Here is a 19,952-nt window from a genome sequence, read left to right as displayed (position 1 = left end):
GCTCAGAAGATAATGCGGAATGTTGAAGGTATTCGACGACTAAAAGATGTTTTTTCCATTTAAAGCAACAATCAGAACGCAGCCATCTGCGCAAACGATAGAAATATTTTTGTGTTAAAAACATGACATTTGTTTCTGCATGTATTATAAGTATGATTCACTGATGTTACTTGTTCACAAATATAAATAATTATTTGTATCATTTGATAAATTATTATTGCATAATTTACACATATGCAGATTTATAGCATGTTATTTAATAGCACCCTTGCAGCTATCTTAATGCGGCTTACGATGGATCGATGTTCACAACTCCACTTCTATTGCACATAAAACGCAAGCTTTGGCTAAAAATTGTAGCAAACATATCAAAGCATGCAATGAGATTTTATTCAACAATGTCAAATACAAATATAAAATAAATTATGTCTTCAAATTTAGAGTGCAATGTAAATTGAAAATGCCAGCGAATTGCAAAGAGGATTATAGGCTATAATGTCATCGAAGGTCAATTGCAAGCAATAGATATTAATTGTATGTAGTAGAGATATTTCTTGATGTACATTTATTAAAAGATCTTTGACAAATTAGAGGCAAGTTAGTAGATTTATTGCATCAAAAAAGTTTAATATCACTTCACCAAAAAAGAGAGGAAAATATAGGCGACATTCGTTTCATCCGTAATAGTGCTAAATTTACCCTCCGAAAAATTCAGACGAGCTATTTGAAAAATACAACGCCATTCTCTATTTGAACGCCACCTCCAATTGTCTGCCACTACAGAAAAAAGTTTAAAAAATAGAGATACATGACGTATATATATATATATATATATATATATATATATATATATATATATATATATATATATATATATATATATATATATATATATACTCATGCTACAGACAGTACTGTTTCGGCTATTGAAGCCTCATCAGTGCAGCTCAGAGCTTAGGCAAGGGACACAAATCCCATTACCAATGAGAGTTGACTTCCTGCCACAAAACAACTAAGTTGCCCCACAGACTTTAAGAAAGTCAATGTGCTGGCATATATATATATATATGCCAGCACATTGACTTTCTTAAAGTATATATATATATATATATTAGTGTATAAATATATATATATATTAATATATTAATATGCCTCTATTTTAATATTGAGCACTCTCTTCTAGTGAGCTGCAACCTTTTTTTGAAAGTATGTGTGTATATATATATATATATATATAAATATATATATATATTTATATATATATATTAGTGTATAAATATATATATATATTAGTGTATAAATATATATATATATATTAGTGTATAAATATATATATATATATACATTAATATATTAATATGCCTCTATTTCAATATTGAGCACTCTCTTCTAGTGAGCTGCAACCTTCTTTTGAAAGTATGTGTGGCCCTTGGGCTATAGCTATTAAAATCTTGGAATAAAGAATTCGTACCGAAGAAGAATTGATCTCAGCCCTATTGTTCACCAGTTCAATGCAGCACGCCACATTGTCAGTGTCCGAACATTGAATTTCTTAAAGTCTGTGAAGCAACCTAGTTGTTTCATGGCAGGATTTCAACTCTCATTGGCAATGGGACTTGTCTCCCTTGCCTGCTTTGAGCTGCACTGATGAGGCTCCAATAACTGAAACAGTACTGTCTGTAGCATGAGTACTTGCTTCTTTTACTCATGCTACGGACTGTAGTGTTTAGCTATTGAAGCTTCATTAGTGCAACCCAAAACAGACAGGGAAGATAAATCCCATTAGCAATGAGAGTTGACATCATTTCGTGAAACAATTAAGTTTTTTCACACTTTAGGAAAGTCCATGTGCTAACGCAAGAGTGTTTAAATCACTAAACTTATGAGCTATTCATGAAGACTGAAGATCCAAACACATTTACGATTTTATCACGCGTCATGAAGAGTGCGGAAATATCGCTGACGTGTGTCTAAACACATTAGAGTGATTCACCAAAAAACCATCATGTGGGCACGCTCACAAACTGCCAAAAGAATTTTGTATCAATAGTTTCTTTGAAGTTGTTAATAAATTTAAGCCGGTATGGGATTTCTAGGCAACGACGTGAACAACTTCCGCTTTTATGCTTTTATTATTAGGCTTATTATCACTTTCATGGATTGTTCACTACAAGTAGACATAAAAAACGATTCTTGTATTTTTACTAGCAATATTTTACAATGTTATATATAGTTCACTTTAGAGCATTTTTTATGTCTAATATAATCAATATTTACTATTCTCAAGATGGTCAACCTGCACAACGATTGACTCCCAAATGTCGGTTTTCAACTGGGTTTCTTGGTAATTTTTGTGTGCTGTGTTGTACAGGACTGGGTGTGCGCTTGTTAAATCTTTGAACAATTCGGTGTCTGTTTTGATGATAGTTCAATTATAACAAACTAGCAAATTTTTGTTGCTGTATGTTGGTAAACACCGATACGAAAAAAATTTCCAGTCATAGAAATGTTTCTTGAGGAAAAACCAACCAATCAAATTGCACCACGCTCGCAACAATGCTGTGATAGACAATGTTTAGCGTTATTGCTCTGCATGAGCTTGCTGAGCGAGTTCTAGCGCAGATTAGCATAGCGGAGTGCAATATCGCACTACTGTGAATATCGCCTAGTGTGACTGCACCTTGATAGTGTTGCATCCCTCACAGGTACCTCAATCAACCAGAAATAAGGGAGCAAATGCCCCTGCTAAAGACAGTACTGTTTTGGCTGTTGAAGTCTCATCAGTGCAGCTCTAAGCTGGCAAAAGAGATAACTCCCATATACATGTATATATTTTATAGTGAAGTTATTGCGTAACACGAGGGAAATGCTAGAAGTAATCAAAGTTGTAAAGGACTTCCGACTATTTTTATAAATAGGAGTTGCTCTTAAAAACACATCATGCCCATCTTTGGTAGATATGCAGGAGCAGAAAGCTTTCCAACCAAGCCGTGTAATGGCTGGAAATTCTATCCAACTTTCCGTTTACTCTGAAGCAATAGGCTAGCTAGAGACATGGAAACGCAGATTATCTGAGCAGACAGACCTGCGAGGATTGCTGCCAATGCAAACACATTAAGCTAAGGAATGGCAGGCCAACACTCGGCAATTAAGCAGAGAAAGACCAATTCAGAATTTACCGACATGCACCAAGTTGGCTGCCGGTTGGCAGCCTGAAAGTGTCTCTTGCCTGTAAAGTGGAAAGACCAAGTCTAGGCACCGCAGGAAGCCTCTTGTAGGCAGCCAGGTCCAATAAGAAACCATTGTTGGAAATGTCTCCCACTTCAAGAAAGGTCGGGGTTGAACCCAGGTATTCTCAAGGATTAACCGAGTCAGATCCACAACAGTTTTTGAAGAATCCCCGAACTAGCAAGGTTACTGGCTAAATGTCACAGACTTGTGGCAACCGTGTAAAGAGCTATAGCCGACTGCAAGAAGATGCCCTCGGAACAACTATAGCTGGAAAAAATAAAGTCGAGTTTTTGCACAACCTTTGGGGTTTTTTGAGAATCTCGACAGATGAGGCACTGAAAGCCCTGGTAGCTCGCAAAACCAACCAAGGTGGTGTATCGTATGCTCACTGGCTTTACAAAAATCTACAGCTAGCCTTATCGAACTGCGTATTTTAGATACCTGCCTGGCTAACTCTGGCAAGGAGAAAAAGAGGAGCTGCTTCTAACTTGCAGCTCGGTTTAACAGAAAGCATCCAGAAGCTAATCAAAAGTTTCGGCGTGTGCCAGGCCGCTAAGCATGGTGGAGCTAGAAGGGCTGGCAAAAAGCAAAGACTGTACTTAGTTGACCTTCGCAAAAAGTAGCTGTAATGCTAGCCAGTATACTTTCCTATCTACTTCCGAAAGGCACCAAATGTGTGTTCATTTTTACGGACAGTTTCACTAGGTGGTAGGATGGCTGGTGATTAGCAATGCACTTAATGAAAGAGTATTTTTCTACCTAAGACTGCCGAAACAATTGAACGCAGATCAAAAGGTGCAATTGGAGCGCCAGTTGATAGCGAAACTCTGCCAGTTCTAGCTAGTGAAACAAAATTTACATTAATTTAAGAATGATGTTACTGTAACCCAACCAAAGTAGAGAGTTGAACCACAATCGACCGCTTCATTAAGTCTTAGAGCCACACGATTATTAATCAAACAAGTAGTGACAAAAATTTCAGTAAAGCGAATCATGAACATGACGATGAGTAAAACAAATTAGAACCAAATATTCAAAACTGACTGAATTGGTGAAAATAATTGTAAAAAGATAAAACTGATTTAAGTGGAAAAATTCTGCTGCAGAAATGCTGCTATGCACCAAAAGCAAGCATTTAAAAACCCAGTAAAAATTGTCAGAGGCATGTTAAATGGCTCGGAGGAGACGTGAACATGTTTCAACTTGACTAGATTTTTGTTACAAACAAACTCGTCAGTTTTTCGGAAAGAAAGGGTTTCATCAATTTGATATATAGTAAATTATAGAGCAACGAGTATATGAGGGAAAATAAATTGAGATATATATTACAGAGGCAATTATCACGCAATAATTTTAAATTTGTATCATTTAGTGTATAACATTAACTGAACATCTCTAAGATTCTTTTAAACCGAATATTGATTTTAATGTATAATTTAGCTGGAATTGTTGGTAGAGACTCTGTAAGAAACTAGTTGTGAAATATCCTACTCTCATTTGACTTGTGTCGGTGCAGCCTGGTCTTGGGGTCAACAACAGTCAACAGTGATGAATATATAGTCATTATATTTAACCTTTACACCAAGATGCTGTCCCTTTACTGCTTTCAATATGATTTCACTGTCACAATATTACCAAAGTTTTGCAAAACATATTGTTTGCGTGACATCATGAAATTATAAACCAGGATATAAACCAGAACTTTCTTTGTCTATTAGTTTTCTACATGCCACTTACGGACAACCATGTAGAAATTTCTTGACCACGCCGTCAGTTTCATTCTGACTACTTTGCATGTGTATTTCTATTTCATACATTATTCCACTTACCGACATTATTATATAGTCGGCAGCTATTTCGGCTGCCTCTTATTATAAGTTAAAAAGCAGCTTTTTTACTGAAAACTATTTCAAAGGACTTTAACTTTAACCCTGAAGGTCAGACAAGATATGAATTTACATTTTATACATTTAATTGTAGTTTTTACTTTATACGACCACTAATGTTTTATTACTATTGGCAATTAAAGAATGTTTGTTATTGTTCTGCTTTTTATGCTATGAAAGTTATATGTATATCAGTTTAGTATGTTATACTTTTAGTTAAGTTGCATCATATCATTCAGTTTCATTTGTAGTTTTCACGACTGCTATACAAATAAAGAAAGTCTCTTTAACTCATACCTATTCATCAGTCATTCAATCAGGGTTAAGAAGTTAACAGACTCGTTGGCAGGGAGAAGCTAGAAAAGATTTGATCAATAAAAAAGGACAAATCCAATCAGACATCGTTTATATAAACTGATTAAAACAACAGCCAAAGGAATCCGGGTACAAAACCATGACCTCTGAACCTACCTTTAGACAATTGGGTATAACTAAATATTAAAGTTATATTCATAAATCAAAAGATGTCTGCTGAGCTTCTTCCTTCACAAATAGTTTCACCTGCTGTTATCTCTTACATGGCCATTGCTGTGGTTAATTACTATTATTATCCTATTTGACCAATGCCAGAACTTCATTTCAAAATGAGCTAACCACCTAATATATATCTATTGGTCTAAGGGTTCAGTGAACTTGCTTTTTAGCTTCGGTGACCATTACTGGATGTGGGATGTGATGATGGACTGTTCTAAGCTGCCAGGTGGTTACTTTGAGTTCAAAGGCTACAGTAGTACAAATGGATATGAAAAGAATGTGAGACAAAATAAATGTCTGGGAGAAACTACTAGCTATGGGAAATATCCGATAAACCATGTGGCCAAGTAAGATTTATCTTCTCATTTTGCCATAAGTCTCAATATGTTTAAATAAAATTGTGATGCCCTTGACATATGACTTTCACATCGTTACTCTTCCTTAACATTGTGACATATTTTGTTGATCAATCTAGATTATAAGTCATAACAAACATATGTATAACAATATGCTGTACTCTCTTTAGGTGTGGACACAAAACCGTCGTGGAGTGGGGCAGGAATTTCTGTATTATGCAAAGGATCTGATGAAAAGGTTGACAGCATCTCATCTTGTTCCTACACAGTTTAACCACCTTTATAATATGATGCGTTAAAATGCCATGTTTGAGTTGTCTGTGTTGCTTATAATATCTTAGCATTTCCTTAAACAGTTAATAAATTTATGTAATGTCGTAATGTCGAGATGTCAAAAAAGTAAATGATGTTTAATGTAAATGTACAGATTTGGAAAACATTGATCATTTACTAACATCTGCAAGGCTCAGTGTCACGTATTTCGTTCGTAAGTATTAATTCCCAGACAAAAGAAATGTCTGGGAGAACCTACTAGCTATCAGAATTTGGAACATACCATGTGGCCAAGTAAGAGTTATCATCTCAATGTAAGAGTTATCATCTCATGAGCACTTCTATGAAGGTTGCTGAATATTGAAATAATTTGTGCATTCTACAGCTAAAAATCAGCCGAGAAGCTCTGCAACTTTTGGTGCTGAAATAAAGCTCAGCCATCACATTTTAGTATAAAAATAATTCACTAATGTTTTCCGCAACAATAAAAGTGGTTTTATCATGCATGTTGCAGAAAGAATTTATTAAACTGTTTATTTTTACATGATCTTATGATGCTCTACACATCTACAAAATTTTTTATCCAATTATAACTTATCTCACTTCTGTTTAAAAGGTTTTGGGTTAGACTTGGTACTGAAGAATTGGCAGCTGGCAATTGGCCCTGGGTAATTTTCAGCTGGCATTGTATCAGTCCTTATTTGGCAGATGACATAGTTTATTACAATTATTGTTTTAGTATGTCTAGCAATACATGTTAATGTTTAATTATAAAATCTTATATAGAATAATGAGTTAGTTGCACTGCCGTTTGTTAGAACGGATACTTAAACTTACACATCACCTATGAAAGCACTGCACTGTTCCAGTGAGAGGTCATGGCAGCAACTGGAAGATGAGGATGAACCAACATGTCTTAATCAGCTGCTGCGATACAATAGAACTTATTGTATATTTTAACATGTTTTACCTGCTCCCTCAGCAATAAGGTTTCAATAACACAAAATCTGCTTTGCAGAGGATTCCATTTTGGAACCTCCAGTTCTAGATGCATTAAACTTACACATTAGACTACGCTTTTAACTGAGCATAACACTCAAGAATAGTGAGAATATTCACTCTTCTTGCAAGCAGATCATGTTTTCAGCTATAGTAGACCAATGGTTTCATGTAAAAACAGATTACAGTGTTTCAACAACAAATTTTTATGCATTTAAAGCAACAGAAAGGCGAGACCTATGTGAACACAGAAGTGCAAAGCCATTGGTTGCTAAGGTAATTTCTATGTCACAAAGTTGATTCGATAGACTACCAGGTGCTTTATGGGGTGTCTTGGGTAAACAGTGGCAGGTGGCAGGTGGTGGGATAAAATATGGTAGGTGGAGTAATGAGATGTAATAGGGGTTGTAATGAATTTTAGCTAGACTGTGATGTAGTGAAACAGTTGGTAAAGCATGATTTAGTGACAAGCGGTGTGGTGACATAGGACAGGTGGATGTGATGAGTTGTGACAGGAGGCATGGCAAGATGTGACAGGTGATATGATGACTAGTTTCATTGCTATTCATCAATCTAATAAAAGGTACATTCTTAAAGTAAGGTTAGGTTAAATACTACACTAAGCATAGCTAAATATATTTTATGGCATACTATCATATTATATTATATATATATATATATATATAATACTATCATATTATATTATATATATATATGTATATATCATAATTACATCAATGTATCATGATTATATGTTACTATATCATTATATAATTATTATACACATAATTTAATACATTTTTTTTTCACTAGACTCATACAACAGTAAAAATTTAAAACATTATTTTTTAATTTAATCCCACAGATCAAACAATCAATTCTAAACCAATAGTAAAAAAGGCAAGTATTTTTATGTTACATCATTGTTTCTTATATGAGATGTTTTTGGGTTTTAGATGCGGATACAAGACTGTTGTGGAGTGGCAAAGGGGTAACTTCTGTATCATTCAAAAAATTTAAATTGGGAGTATGTGGAAAGTGTATGTTATCAATTAATAAATTTTAACTCCTTCGCAACCATTGTGAGTATACTCGTGAATTTAGATCATTGCCAAGCTACCTACACGAGTTATCTCGCTTTCAAATTTTCCTCGATTCAAGTATTGTCATTTATAAGCTATAAAAAAATCTTTGACTGGTTTTGTAGCATAAATTCTGACTAATCAGAAAAAGTTAAACCTTGGCTTCAATAACATCTTCCGCAATGTTTATAACTAAAATATTTAGCCTACATATGTTGACATCGACCTGCATGTAAACTAAAAAATGTTTCAGCTTTTTCAGGTTTCAGTGATTGCATTGAGTTTTTTATTGACTCTAAAAGGGAATACACAAAGTCAAAAGGGGTATGACAGTCAAGGACTGCAAAAGTAAGCTTAAAAAATAACTTTTAGTTTTTCAAACCTATTATTAACATTTAATTCTGATGATTTGAATTGCTATGTTTTGATATAAATCACACTCCTGTTGACAGAAGCCCACGTACCTTGGAGCATCCCATAAAAATTAGCTAGTTTTAAATAGGTTACAGATCTGACAAGTTTTGGCTTTGATCTTGGTTTTGAAGTTGGCTTTGAGTGATATCTAAAAATAGTATAATCAGGTTCTATAGTCTTTGAGCTGTCATACAACAGACTACATATTTTTAATATTTCTAAATTTTTCTTTATCATCTAAAATTTTGGTAGTTTAGCTAAATTATTAAATAGAAAAACAACAGACGATTAACTGCTTCAGTCGTCATAAATAGCTTTAGAAATTGCAAATTACATTATTACTATACTTGCCTAACCAAAGTTGGCCTTTGTGGGTGTAGTAATGTGTGAATCATTAACAGTATTTTTACAACAGTCCAAAGGTTGTTACTAATACACTGTAGTTACTCGAGTCTACTATATTGAACTGGTTTTGAAACTACTCCTGAACTATTTTTTGTAACCGGACAGACAGACACAGCTGTTATTATAGTAAAAATAACTACTATCAGGAACTAATGAGTAGGAGTGAGCATGCTACATACATAAAAAAAAATTGCTGTCATTGTAGTATTATTACGTTTGGCTAAAGGTAGACTTGAAAAGTCACGATTTTGTTCGTAGTTTATTGCTTTAACTTGCGCCCAGAATGATCACTGATGTCAAGGTCAAAAATTACGTAACATAACATAAGCAAGAGAAGACAACACTTAGAGTATAGTCAGCGCAGTTCCACTACATCTCCCCTTCTGGGATTTGAAACAAGCAACAAATGCAGCTTAAAGTGTGTACGGCAAAAGCTAGGATATACCACGAAAATGATTATCAGTAGGATTTGTCTCAGTACAAAAAGTGTCATAATTATCCAATGGATATTTGGTAGTTTTTTACAAGATTTAGCGGTGGCTTGCGATCACGTCGCGGTTTACTGTTAATGTTCAGAGACTGAATGTCTTGCCCCTTTTCCGGTATATCTACTGGTCTACACTGTTGCTTAGCTGGTGTGATCATCTGAGTATCTGAAGGAGCTGTCATTGGAACAAGAGCTGATCTGTTTCGGCATACTGTGTTGTCTGCTTTATTGGTTACAGTGTAGGAATGAGGAGCTACTTGTCGTAAGACTACTCCTATGCCTTTCTGATCCCGGATGTATACCTGTTGATCTGGTTTCATCTCTGGAAGGTCTTTAGCACAATGACGTTTATTGTAATGCTCCGCTGCATACTTTCGTCTGTCCTTCTCCCTGCTGCAAATCTATTGTTGATTAGCAAGAACAGGCATAAGGTGATCCGGAAGGACCGGTATACGCGTTTTGAGGCGTTGGCTCATCAGAAGCTGTGAGGGAGATGATCCATTCTCCAGAGGGGTTGATTGATAATTCAGCAGAGCTGTAGAGAGATCCCCTGTCTTAACCATTAGGCGTTTCATGGTGCCAGCTGTGTGTTCAGCCTCTCCGTTAGCTCATGGATAGCGGGGTGACGAGGTAATTAGTGTAAAATTGTTGTCTCTCGCATATCGCTCAAAACCTTGTGAGGCAAACTGAGGACCATTGTCTGGGAACTCATGTGTCGCAAAGACTTTGTCTAGGATGGCTACTGTATTAGCAGAAGTCTGGTTTTTTGTAGTTTCATGAACCTCAATCCAACGACTATAGTAGTCTACAATCAGAAGGCAGACCTTCTCGTCTAATTCAAACAAATTTATCTCGAGTCTCTCCCATGAGCGATCAGGAAAGGATTTGGGTGCCAGTGTTTCTTGGAGTAGGAAAAACTTGTTGGCAGATGTTGCAATTGACAAACTACCGCTTCTATGTCGCCACTCATACCTGGCCACCATATATCTCTCCTTGCTCTCTCTCTCTCTCTCTCTCTCTCTACATTTCGCTATGCCCTGATGGCCCTTGTGTACAAGATTGAGCATCTCTAGCTGAAGACCGCCAGGTATCACAAGTCTGCCATCATAGAGCAACACTTCCTTATCTACAGTTAGATGGCCCTGATGATCAAAATAAGGTGTAAGTGATGGATGTTCACTTTTGTAGGCTAGCCAGCCACATTGACAGAAATCTATTACCTTCCACAGGATTGGGTCATCATTTTGAGCATCCCATGTGCGATTCACAGATGAGTGCTTTGGTATGAACACCTTATTGAAGTATTCCACTTCATCAAAGAACTGCACCTTGCTAAAAGTAATCGACGCTCCATTGGTCCTTGATAGATAGTCTGCTACTTGGTGTTTCGACCATGGAACATAGGTAACTGTGGGAGAATACTTCATCAGACAAAAATTAAATCGAAGGACATGGGCCGGCATATCCGCAAGATTCCTCGAATTGAGCAGCGTCACTAGAGGCTTGTGGTCTACCCCTACGGTGAACATTAGCCCGTGTAAGTACTGGTTGAATCGTTCACAGCCCCACTCTACTGCCAGCGCCTCTTTCTCGATGACTGCATATCTTCCTTCAACCTCCGTTAAGGATCTTGAAGCAAAGCTGACTGGTCATCGTGTACCATCAGTTTGATTCTGAAACAAGACCACTCCTACTTCGCTGTTACATGCATCTGTGGCATGTATTGTCTCAAGTTTTGGGTCATACGGAGCAAGAACTTTGTCAGAAACCAGTATTCCTTTCAGTCTTTCGAATGCGTCCTGTTGAGCCGTGCCCCAGACCCACTCTTGGTTTTCTCGGAGTAACTGACGAATCGGTGCCGTGAGCTCCGCTAGATTAGGGATGAACTTCATTAGCTGATTCAACATACCGTTTAGGAGTCTGATGTCTAATTGGTTCTGAAGTTCAGGGAATTTTAAAATGGCTTTGGTCTTCTCTGTGTCAGGGTGTATACCCTCCCCATCTATGATATGTCCAAGAAATTTGACCGATGTCTGCCTGAATAGACACTTTTTTCTATTGAAAGTCATGCCTGAGTGAGCGATACGATTAAGAACTTTCCTGAAACGGTCGTCGTGAATTTCCCTAGTAGCGGCATGGATCAGAATAACATCCATGTGAATTATTACTTCCTCGATATCACTTAGTAGTTCATTCATATATCACTGAAAAACTTCTGGTGCGGCTGAAACTCCAAATGGCAGTCTGTTGAATGCATATCTACCAGAGGGTGTAAGGAAAGTGATCAGCAATCAAGAGTGTTTTGTGAAGTTGATTCGATGATACCCAGAATTGGCATCCAGATGAGAAAAACCTTACTCTGTCCAAGTTTGGCCAGGCTGTCCTCGACACAAGCAGTTGGATAAATCTCTTGCCTAACTGATTGATTTAGGTGGGACAGATCCACACATATGCGCACGGATCCATCTGGTTTTGGTACCGGCACCATTCCACTACACCATTCCATGGCTTCCTTTACCGGGGATATAACGCCCATTTTTACCATCTTTTGGAGTTTATCTTTAACCTTCGGTAACAGAGGCTGTGGTACAGAGCGAACAGTGTATATACACATAGGTCGGGTATCTTCTTTGAGACTTATTTCGTAAGAGTAGTCCTTGACAAAACCCAGTCCATTGAAGACTGTAGGGTATTGCTGATATATTTCCTCTATGTCTGTCTCAACCTGGTACACATTGCATGTTAGCAGCCCAAAGTTTTTGCAGGCTTCCCTACTTAGTACGTTAGTGTTCTGGTTAGTTATCACATATATAGTCTCGTTGGTAGATTTTCTGCCATATCTGAGGCACGCTGTAAAAGTTCTTAGGCAATTAATGCTGTGATTTCCAGGACCACGAAGACGAGATCGGGCTTGGTCTAGATTGACCCTCTGAACCATGGGTTCTATAGTTTTCATAACTGAAGCATCTGCGCCAGAATCGAGCTTGAATTTCACTGGTATCTTATCAACTTCTATAGTAGCTGACCATCCTAGATGGTTGTGGACACTATCGATCTTGAGGTCCTCGCAGAACAGAGTTTCTTCTGCGGGGCTATCAGACTCTGTTTAAGCCAAATTGACTCGCTTGGAATAGATCGCTAATCTGCAAGTCTTTCCCCAGTGGCCAACTTTGTTGCATTCCTTGCACCTATCTGACCGAGCTGGGTGTTGAGACCTTGGATGTGTTATTCCTCCACAGTAGCTACATGTGTCTGACTTGCCAACATTTGGTTTACTTAAATGGGCTGGTTTTTGCCGTCGTGATGACTGGGAGATGACTTCGACTAGTTTAGTTGGCAAGTCAGAAATGAGTGCTTGTGAGCTAATATCTTTCATCGCCCTGGCAGCCAATTTTTGTGATTTGCATATTTTTACGGCCTCTTCTAGTGTACGATTATTCCCGAAGGCTATCAGATTTTTCTTAGTACAGTCTTCGCGGATGCCTAGAACAATCCTGTTGCAAATGAGGTCTGATTCTACATAACTAAATTGGCACTTCTGAGCCTTTTGACGCAACTTAAGATAAAATGCCTCAAGTGACTGTCCTTCAGTCTGTGATATAGAGTTGAATAAATATCGATCATGGATGACATTACATTCTCCGACACAGTATATGTGTAAAATTTTAAAAATATCATCCAATATTACACGAGTCTTCCTCATAATGTTGGCTTGTTTCAATGATTTTAACCGCTTCAACGTCTACGCAATGTTTTAGCATAGCCACTTGGTGTTCATTTGGCCGTTTGTTTAGCTCGGTTAGTATATAAAACGTTTTTTAGCTTGACACAAATGACCTGTAACTTTCCTCCGTGTCTTGCAGTAAGTCAATTGCAGCAGGCTGTTGTATGACAGGTTGATATACTGTTGAAATGTTGCAGGTCAACTCAAAGCTCACAAAAACAGTTTGGCCAGTTGCTATATTTTCGGTACTTTAGTTAAATAATTGGCTCTCTGGTTCAACAAAAATCACTGGACATGGAAATCACCAAACCAACTTGCTGCCACCATAAAGTATTATTACGTTTGGCTAAAGGTAGACTTGAAGAGTTGCAATTTTTTTGTAGTTTATTGTGTTAACTTCCGCCCAGAATGATCACCGATGTCAAGGTAAAGAACTACGTAACATAACATAAGCAAGGAAAAACAACACTTAGAGTATAGTCAGCCCAGTTTCACTACAGTCATATGTATGAATTCCAGCCATTTACCCTAAACCTCTAATTGAACGTCACTTCTATTTGAACGCCCTCTCTAATTACTGCCACCCTGAGAGAAATGTTTAAAAATAGATTGCTACTCTCTAAATGAATGCCACCTCCATTTGACAATCACTTTGACATTATTTGATCATTACGAACCCATAATATCAATTGATCAGTAGAAAAGTGTCCACAAAATCGTGTTAATAATAAATTGCTTATATCAATAACAATCAATTCTCTCGATTTTCAATTCCAAATATTTTCTTTTTTGTTTTGTTAAAACTTTGAAAGCAACACCATAAAAATAATCAACAACTGCTTCAAGCTAATTGCAGCTCCTTGTTCAACGGGATCTTGATATTTCATAATATATGTATAAAAAACGGCTTACCTTTACGATAGTAAATGAACAATTAGTTTTAGGGAGAAGGTTGTGTTTAGCGAGCAAAACTTTTACGCATTGCATTTGGGCTAAAAACAATTCGTCAAAGTATTGCTCTGCCAAAAAGTTGTTTGGACTCTAATATTGACTAGTTCAGCTATAGAAAAGAAAAGTCGCACTCAAAATACATTGTGGAAGGTAATGGACAACCAGAAGAAGCTCGTTCCATTGAAGACAACAGCCAAAATGTGGCTATTTAAGCAAACAATAAAAATATTTTTGTTTTAAAAGTGTTAATTGTTGTTTTTGCATAGATCCCTGTAGTTATCCCTGCTAGCCATTCCTGTAGCCATCCATTATAGCCACACTCGTAGCCATCCCTGCTGCCATTCCTGTAGCCACCCCTCTAGCCATCCCAGTAGCCACCCTTGTAGCCACCCTTGTAGCTATCTCTGTAGCCACCCCTGTAGCAATCCTTTCAGCCACCACTGCAGCCATCTCTGCAGCCATTCCTGTAGACATCTTTGCAGCCACCCCTGTAGCCATCCCTGCAGCCATCCATGCAGTCATCTATAATATAGCCATCCCTGTAGCTTCCCCAGTCAGCCACCACTGTAGTTATCCTTGCAGCCACTCTTGCAGCCATCTTTGTAGACACCCCTGCAGTCAACCTGAAATCACTTCATAGTCACCCTTGTAGCCGGTTAGTATTGTGATTAAAACAAAATTGACTAACATAGTTCCTGCTGGGTTGACAATTTTTATGCTCTACAGTTATGTTTCTTTATGAATAAAAACACAAGATGTGATTTGTTCACTCTCATAGTATGTATTGCACTGTTGTCTTCCAGACATAGTTTATATAACCATTTGCTCTGGCTATTTTATAAATAGCTAAACAAAAGCATAACTTGTATTAGAATTATTAGCTATATTAGAATAGATAGCGCAAAGTTGGTTTAATTTAGGCTTTATGATGGCAATCTATCACCTCCTCACTAGTCTGGAGATAATATGAACAGACAAAACGTTACGGATAAAATTGTGTTTGCTGTCTTCTTATAGATGATCTACGTGGATTATCTGGTCCATATTCACTGTCTAGAGGATGTCTAGGATTTGATCTTTTTGGTTGACACACTGGTTCTTTGGGAGGTACCGGGATAGGTAGCCTGTCACTATCTTTATATGATGTTTGAGATATATCTACAGGGTGTAGGTCTTCTTTTGTGCTAAATCTAGGTTGTAATTGTTCTACATGTCTTCTCCATGTAGGTCCACTTGGCCATACTCTAACATTAACACTTTGCTAGCCATAGACTTTAGTCACTAATGCTGGAACCCATCGAGGCTGATTAGATCTTTTAGGGCCATGGTATAACGCATAGCATGGATCTCCAACTTGATAGCTGCGAATCTTGTTTACTGTGTCATTCAGAAGCTGTGTACTTCTAGATTGTCTCCCTTGAGCTGAATGGGCTGGTGATGGAATAATTGTGTCAATTTTGCATCGGATTTGCCTTCCATGTAGCAGTTGTCTTGGTGAATATCCAGTCTCTAAAGGTGTTCTTCTATACTACATCAGGAATTTAAATAATGCTGTATTAGGTGGTAGGGTAGACTTCCTCAAAGCTATTTTAAATGATTGCACCATTCTCTCAGCAGCTCAATTTATTGCAGGATAATAAGGAGCTCCTAATAAGTGTGTAATTCCTTTTTCTTTGCACCACTGATGGAACTCTTCTGATTTAAAGGTAGTAGCATTGTCTGTAACTAATGTGTGTAGATAGCTAAAGTGTAAAAAATCTTGTTATAAAATATCAGTAGTTGATTTTGTGTATGTAGAACTGGTCTTGTGAATGCATGGGTATTTCGTTTAGGCATCTGTGAGAACTAGCCAGTTACTTCCTATAAAGTTGATAGCGCGATCTAAGTGTAGACGACTCCATGGTTTCTCTGGTAGCGTCCACAGATGTACAGGATACTTTGAAGTTAGTCTCTGATTTTCAGCACACGATGTACACAACTTGCTTGTCTCCGCAATGTCAGCATCCATTCTAGACCAGTATACTGCTGTGCATGCTAGCTGCTTCATCCTTTTTATCCCAAATGTCCAAGGTGCAATATCTTTAGTACATCTTTTTGTAGGCTGATAGGAATTACTACTCTGTTTCCATAAAGTAGACAACCGTTACACACAGATAGTGAGTTTTCTAACTTTTTAAACTCTTTGATTTCAGAAGTAGCTGGAGTTGCTTCTTCTCGATGCGGCCATCCTTCTGTTATATATCTCATTACTGTAAGGGAATTAGAAGATTCCTTGACTATTACTCCTGGATCTGTAAGATTAGTTGAGCTCCAATTGTTTTAATGGTGCAAATGATGTCTACGTCAGCATTGTCTTCCTCTCTGTCAAACTCAACATCTGGTCCAACAGGTAGTCCACTAAGAACATCTGCATTCCTATGTTGGTTAGTCTTTCTATATTCAATTTTATACTCATATTGACTGAGTAAGAGAGCCCATCTTTTTAATTGGTTAGCTGCAAATGCAGGAGTTCCTTTGTTAGGTGCAAACATTGATGTCAACGCTCTGTGGTCAGTGACAATGGTGAATTTTCTGCCATAGATAAATTGGTGAAACTTCTTTAATGCAAATATGATAGCTAGTGCCTCTTTTTGAATCTGACCATATTTTCTTTGGGTAGCCGTCAATGTTTTAGAAGCATGCATAATAGGTCTTTCACTACTATTCTTATATCTGTAAAATAGCACAGCTCCAATTCCTTTTTCTGAAGCATCACATGCTATTTCTTAGACTATAGGCAGCTTTGAGTTAAAACATGTAAGAACTGTGTCAGCAGTCAGCAGTTGCTTTTGCTGAAGAAAACTGGTTTCCTGTTCTGCACTCCACTTCCACTGCACATTCTTCTTCGTTAGCTGCTGTAATGGTTCTGTAATCATTGATAGGTTAGGTAGGAATTCGCAGTAGAACTGTACTGATCCAAGGAATGAACGTAAACTGTTCACGTTAGTAGGTGCAGGCATCTGTTTAACAGCATCTGCTTTTAGTCTTTTAGAAATTCATTTTGCTGAAAGGTGATGACCAAGATATTCTACCGAGAGTTGAGCAAATTGGCATTTTTCTTTACGACATCGTAAACCTTTCTCATTCAGTTTTGTAAGTAGTTGTTGCAAATTCTGTAAATGACTTGTAGCATCAGTACCACTAACCAGTATGTCATCTAAATATACGGCTACACCTGGTAGATCCACTGTCAATTGGTCCATTATCTCCTAAAAATATCCAGGTGCTGAAGTGATTACAAACGGAAGTCTCATCTGTAGAGTACTCCTTTTTGAGTGCTAAGAGCAAGCTTTTTCTGACTGTTTGGCCCTAGGTGGATTTGGTTGTATGCATCAGCTAGATCAATTTTAGTGTATCCGTATCCTCCTCCTAATTTGTTCATCAGGTCTTCGGGTAGAGGTATAGGCTTTCAGTGAGTTTTTAATTGTGGATTTACTGTTTGTGAGTAATTTCCACATACTCTGATCAATCTTTGATGACTGTTAAAAAGTTGCGCTTTCTTGACCTGAACTACAGGCGTACCATATTGATTAAACTGTACTGGTTTCCAAATTCCTCTTTGAATTACAGTTTCATAGGCTAGATTTAATTTATCTTGAATATCAAATGGAACAGGTCAAGGTTTGCGAAACACTGGTTTTGCATCTGCTTTGAATCTTATTTCTAGCTCGTAATCCTTTAGACAGCCTAGATCGTTGTTAAATAGATCAGGAAATTCATTGCAGAGTTGCTCGCAAGATTGTTGTAGACTTTTGTCAGCTGTTTCCTGGTCTACTACTTTACAAGTCGTAGTAGTTTGTTGAATGAGCAGGTTGTCTATTGATATCCCCAATAGTTTGATTGCTCCTCTTCCTATCAGGTTAAGATTTGGAACCCGGCTAATTACAAAGTTCAAAGCAATATGATTTCCTTTACGGTTTTAGTATTCAGCTGGCACCGTCCAATTACTTCAATAGGATGTTTTGAAGCAGATTCATAGTTTGTCGTTGTTGTAGAGAGTACAGGTTTTCCAAGTTTACACTAGACTTCCTCAGTAAGGAAGTTGTCACAGGCTCCTGTATTTAACTCCATCTCTATGATCTGTTCTTGTATCTTAATACTCTTTTGGAGTTTTTCCGTATGCATTCTTCGAATAGTTTTAAGCTGTTGTTTTGGTGTAGATTTCTGTGCTATAGGTCTTTCATTAGTAGTTTCTTTTCTTTTTCAGCAGGCAACTCTTACATGTCCTACCTTCTGGCAAAAATTACATGTAGCAGATCTGTATGGACATTCCTTAGCAGCATGTGTAGTTTATTGCATCTGTAGCAATTGAAAGTTGTCTGTCTTGTTTCTTTGTAGTTTGAAGTTCCTGTTCGTGTCTTAGTTCTATGATCTGGTTATACCTTGTTGACTTTTTGTTGCTCTTCATATACAGTTTTATTGGCTATCTTAGCTGCATCCTCTGTTTCAGTTGCAATTTTGATAGCTCTTTTGAAAGATAGCTCAGTTTCTTTTACTTTGAACAGTGCTCTGAGAACTGCTTCATTATTTACTGAGCAGGCAAACTGTGTTGTCATAGCTTCATCAAATGGATCCATTAATATTAGAAAAGTCACACGTGGTCGCTTTCTGTCTAATTCTATTCGCTAATTCATGATTAGTTTCTCCAGTTTTCCTCTTCATAGTACTCCAGAATTTATACCGCTCACGTTCTAAAAATTGTATGGGATCGTATTGTTCTTTTAAGAAATTATCTATTTTTTCCATGGTAACTTCATTTATAAGTTCTGGAGTCTCCAGTTGGCTAGCCATGTTGCTGATCTGTTTGTAGAGAACAGGTGACTAATTAATTTCCTCAGGTATAGAGTGAGCTGCTACAAAAGTGTCATATTGATTCATATAATCAGTCAATAGTTCGGTGGCTGTATCATACTCTGAAAACTTGGGTAAGGCTGCCGATGGTGCTAGCTTAGCGGCTGTTGTCTCGGTTTGACCTTTCACCAGTAGTTCCATGGGTTTTTTAACTTCTTCCAGATAAGCTTGTTGTTGTTCTTGATAAGCTGTAATTACTTCAATCAACTTATCCACTTCCAAAAACATACTTGTATATACTGAGGATGCTGTATAGTTTTCGGGTTATAGTCTTGTAAGAATTTCAATTGTACTGCTTAAGAATATCCCATCCTTGTTGCCAACAACTGTTGTTATGTTTCTGTATGAATAATAACACAAAATGTGGTTTATTCACTCTCATAGTATGTATTGCACTGTTGCCTTCTAAACCTAGTTTATATAACCATTAGCTATGGCTATTTAATAAACAGCTAAACAAAAGCATAACTTGTATTAAATTATTTAGCTATATTAGAATAGATAACGCAAAGTTAGTTTGATTTAAGCTTTATGATGGCAATCTAACCATCTACCCACACATATACATCTTAGTAAGAACCATAACCCACAGCATTAAGATGTTTTGCTATACTTGAAATTTTAAGGTCATAGGTTAAATTCTTGATGTTTAGAATAGCCGTACTGTGTTGAGGCTACAGAGGTAGTTGTTGAAATAACATTAACAGTATTTACGTTTAT

At 37.2% G+C, this 19,952-nt stretch overlaps 2 protein-coding genes across 2 annotated transcripts in view; one reads left to right on the top strand and one right to left on the bottom strand.

Annotated features, from left to right (window-relative positions):
• LOC137407951 (alpha-amylase-like) overlaps positions 1–6,002 on the top strand; it is a 28,724-nt gene extending 22,722 nt beyond the window's left edge. Inside the window, exon 11 of the mRNA XM_068094338.1 lies at positions 5,822–6,002. Coding sequence (XP_067950439.1) covers positions 5,822–6,002 — 181 coding nt within the window. The remainder of the gene's footprint in view (positions 1–5,821) is intronic.
• An 11,105-nt stretch (positions 6,003–17,107) lies between these two features.
• Positions 17,108–18,958, bottom strand: LOC137407950 (uncharacterized). Its single transcript, XM_068094336.1, has 3 exons — positions 18,764–18,958; positions 17,528–17,590; positions 17,108–17,341 (listed from the first exon to the last, which is right to left on the bottom strand). Exons 1-3 carry the CDS (start codon positions 18,956–18,958, stop codon positions 17,108–17,110), a joined length of 492 nt encoding a protein of 163 aa, XP_067950437.1.
• Between the last annotated feature and the right edge of the window lie 994 nt (positions 18,959–19,952).

This window comes from Watersipora subatra, chromosome 11 (genome assembly GCF_963576615.1).
Source record: "Watersipora subatra chromosome 11, tzWatSuba1.1, whole genome shotgun sequence".
NCBI classification, from domain to species: domain Eukaryota; kingdom Metazoa; phylum Bryozoa; class Gymnolaemata; order Cheilostomatida; family Watersiporidae; genus Watersipora; species Watersipora subatra.
This window is presented reverse-complemented; position numbering and strand designations above follow the sequence as displayed.

What these genes read in the sequence shown, in the direction of transcription:
- LOC137407950 (XM_068094336.1), bottom strand. Translation starts at nt 18,958, where the DNA reads ATGGATCCATTTGATGAAGCTATGACAACACAGTTTGCCTGCTCAGTA. An exon ending in AGCAACAAAAAGTCAACAAG is followed by an intron (nt 17,591 to 18,763) that starts GTATAACCAGAT and finishes GGATATTTTTAG; the next exon opens with GAGATAATGGACCAATTGAC. An exon ending in TATATTTAGATGACATACTG is followed by an intron (nt 17,342 to 17,527) that starts GTTAGTGGTACT and finishes GCTGTTAAACAG; the next exon opens with ATGCCTGCACCTACTAACGT.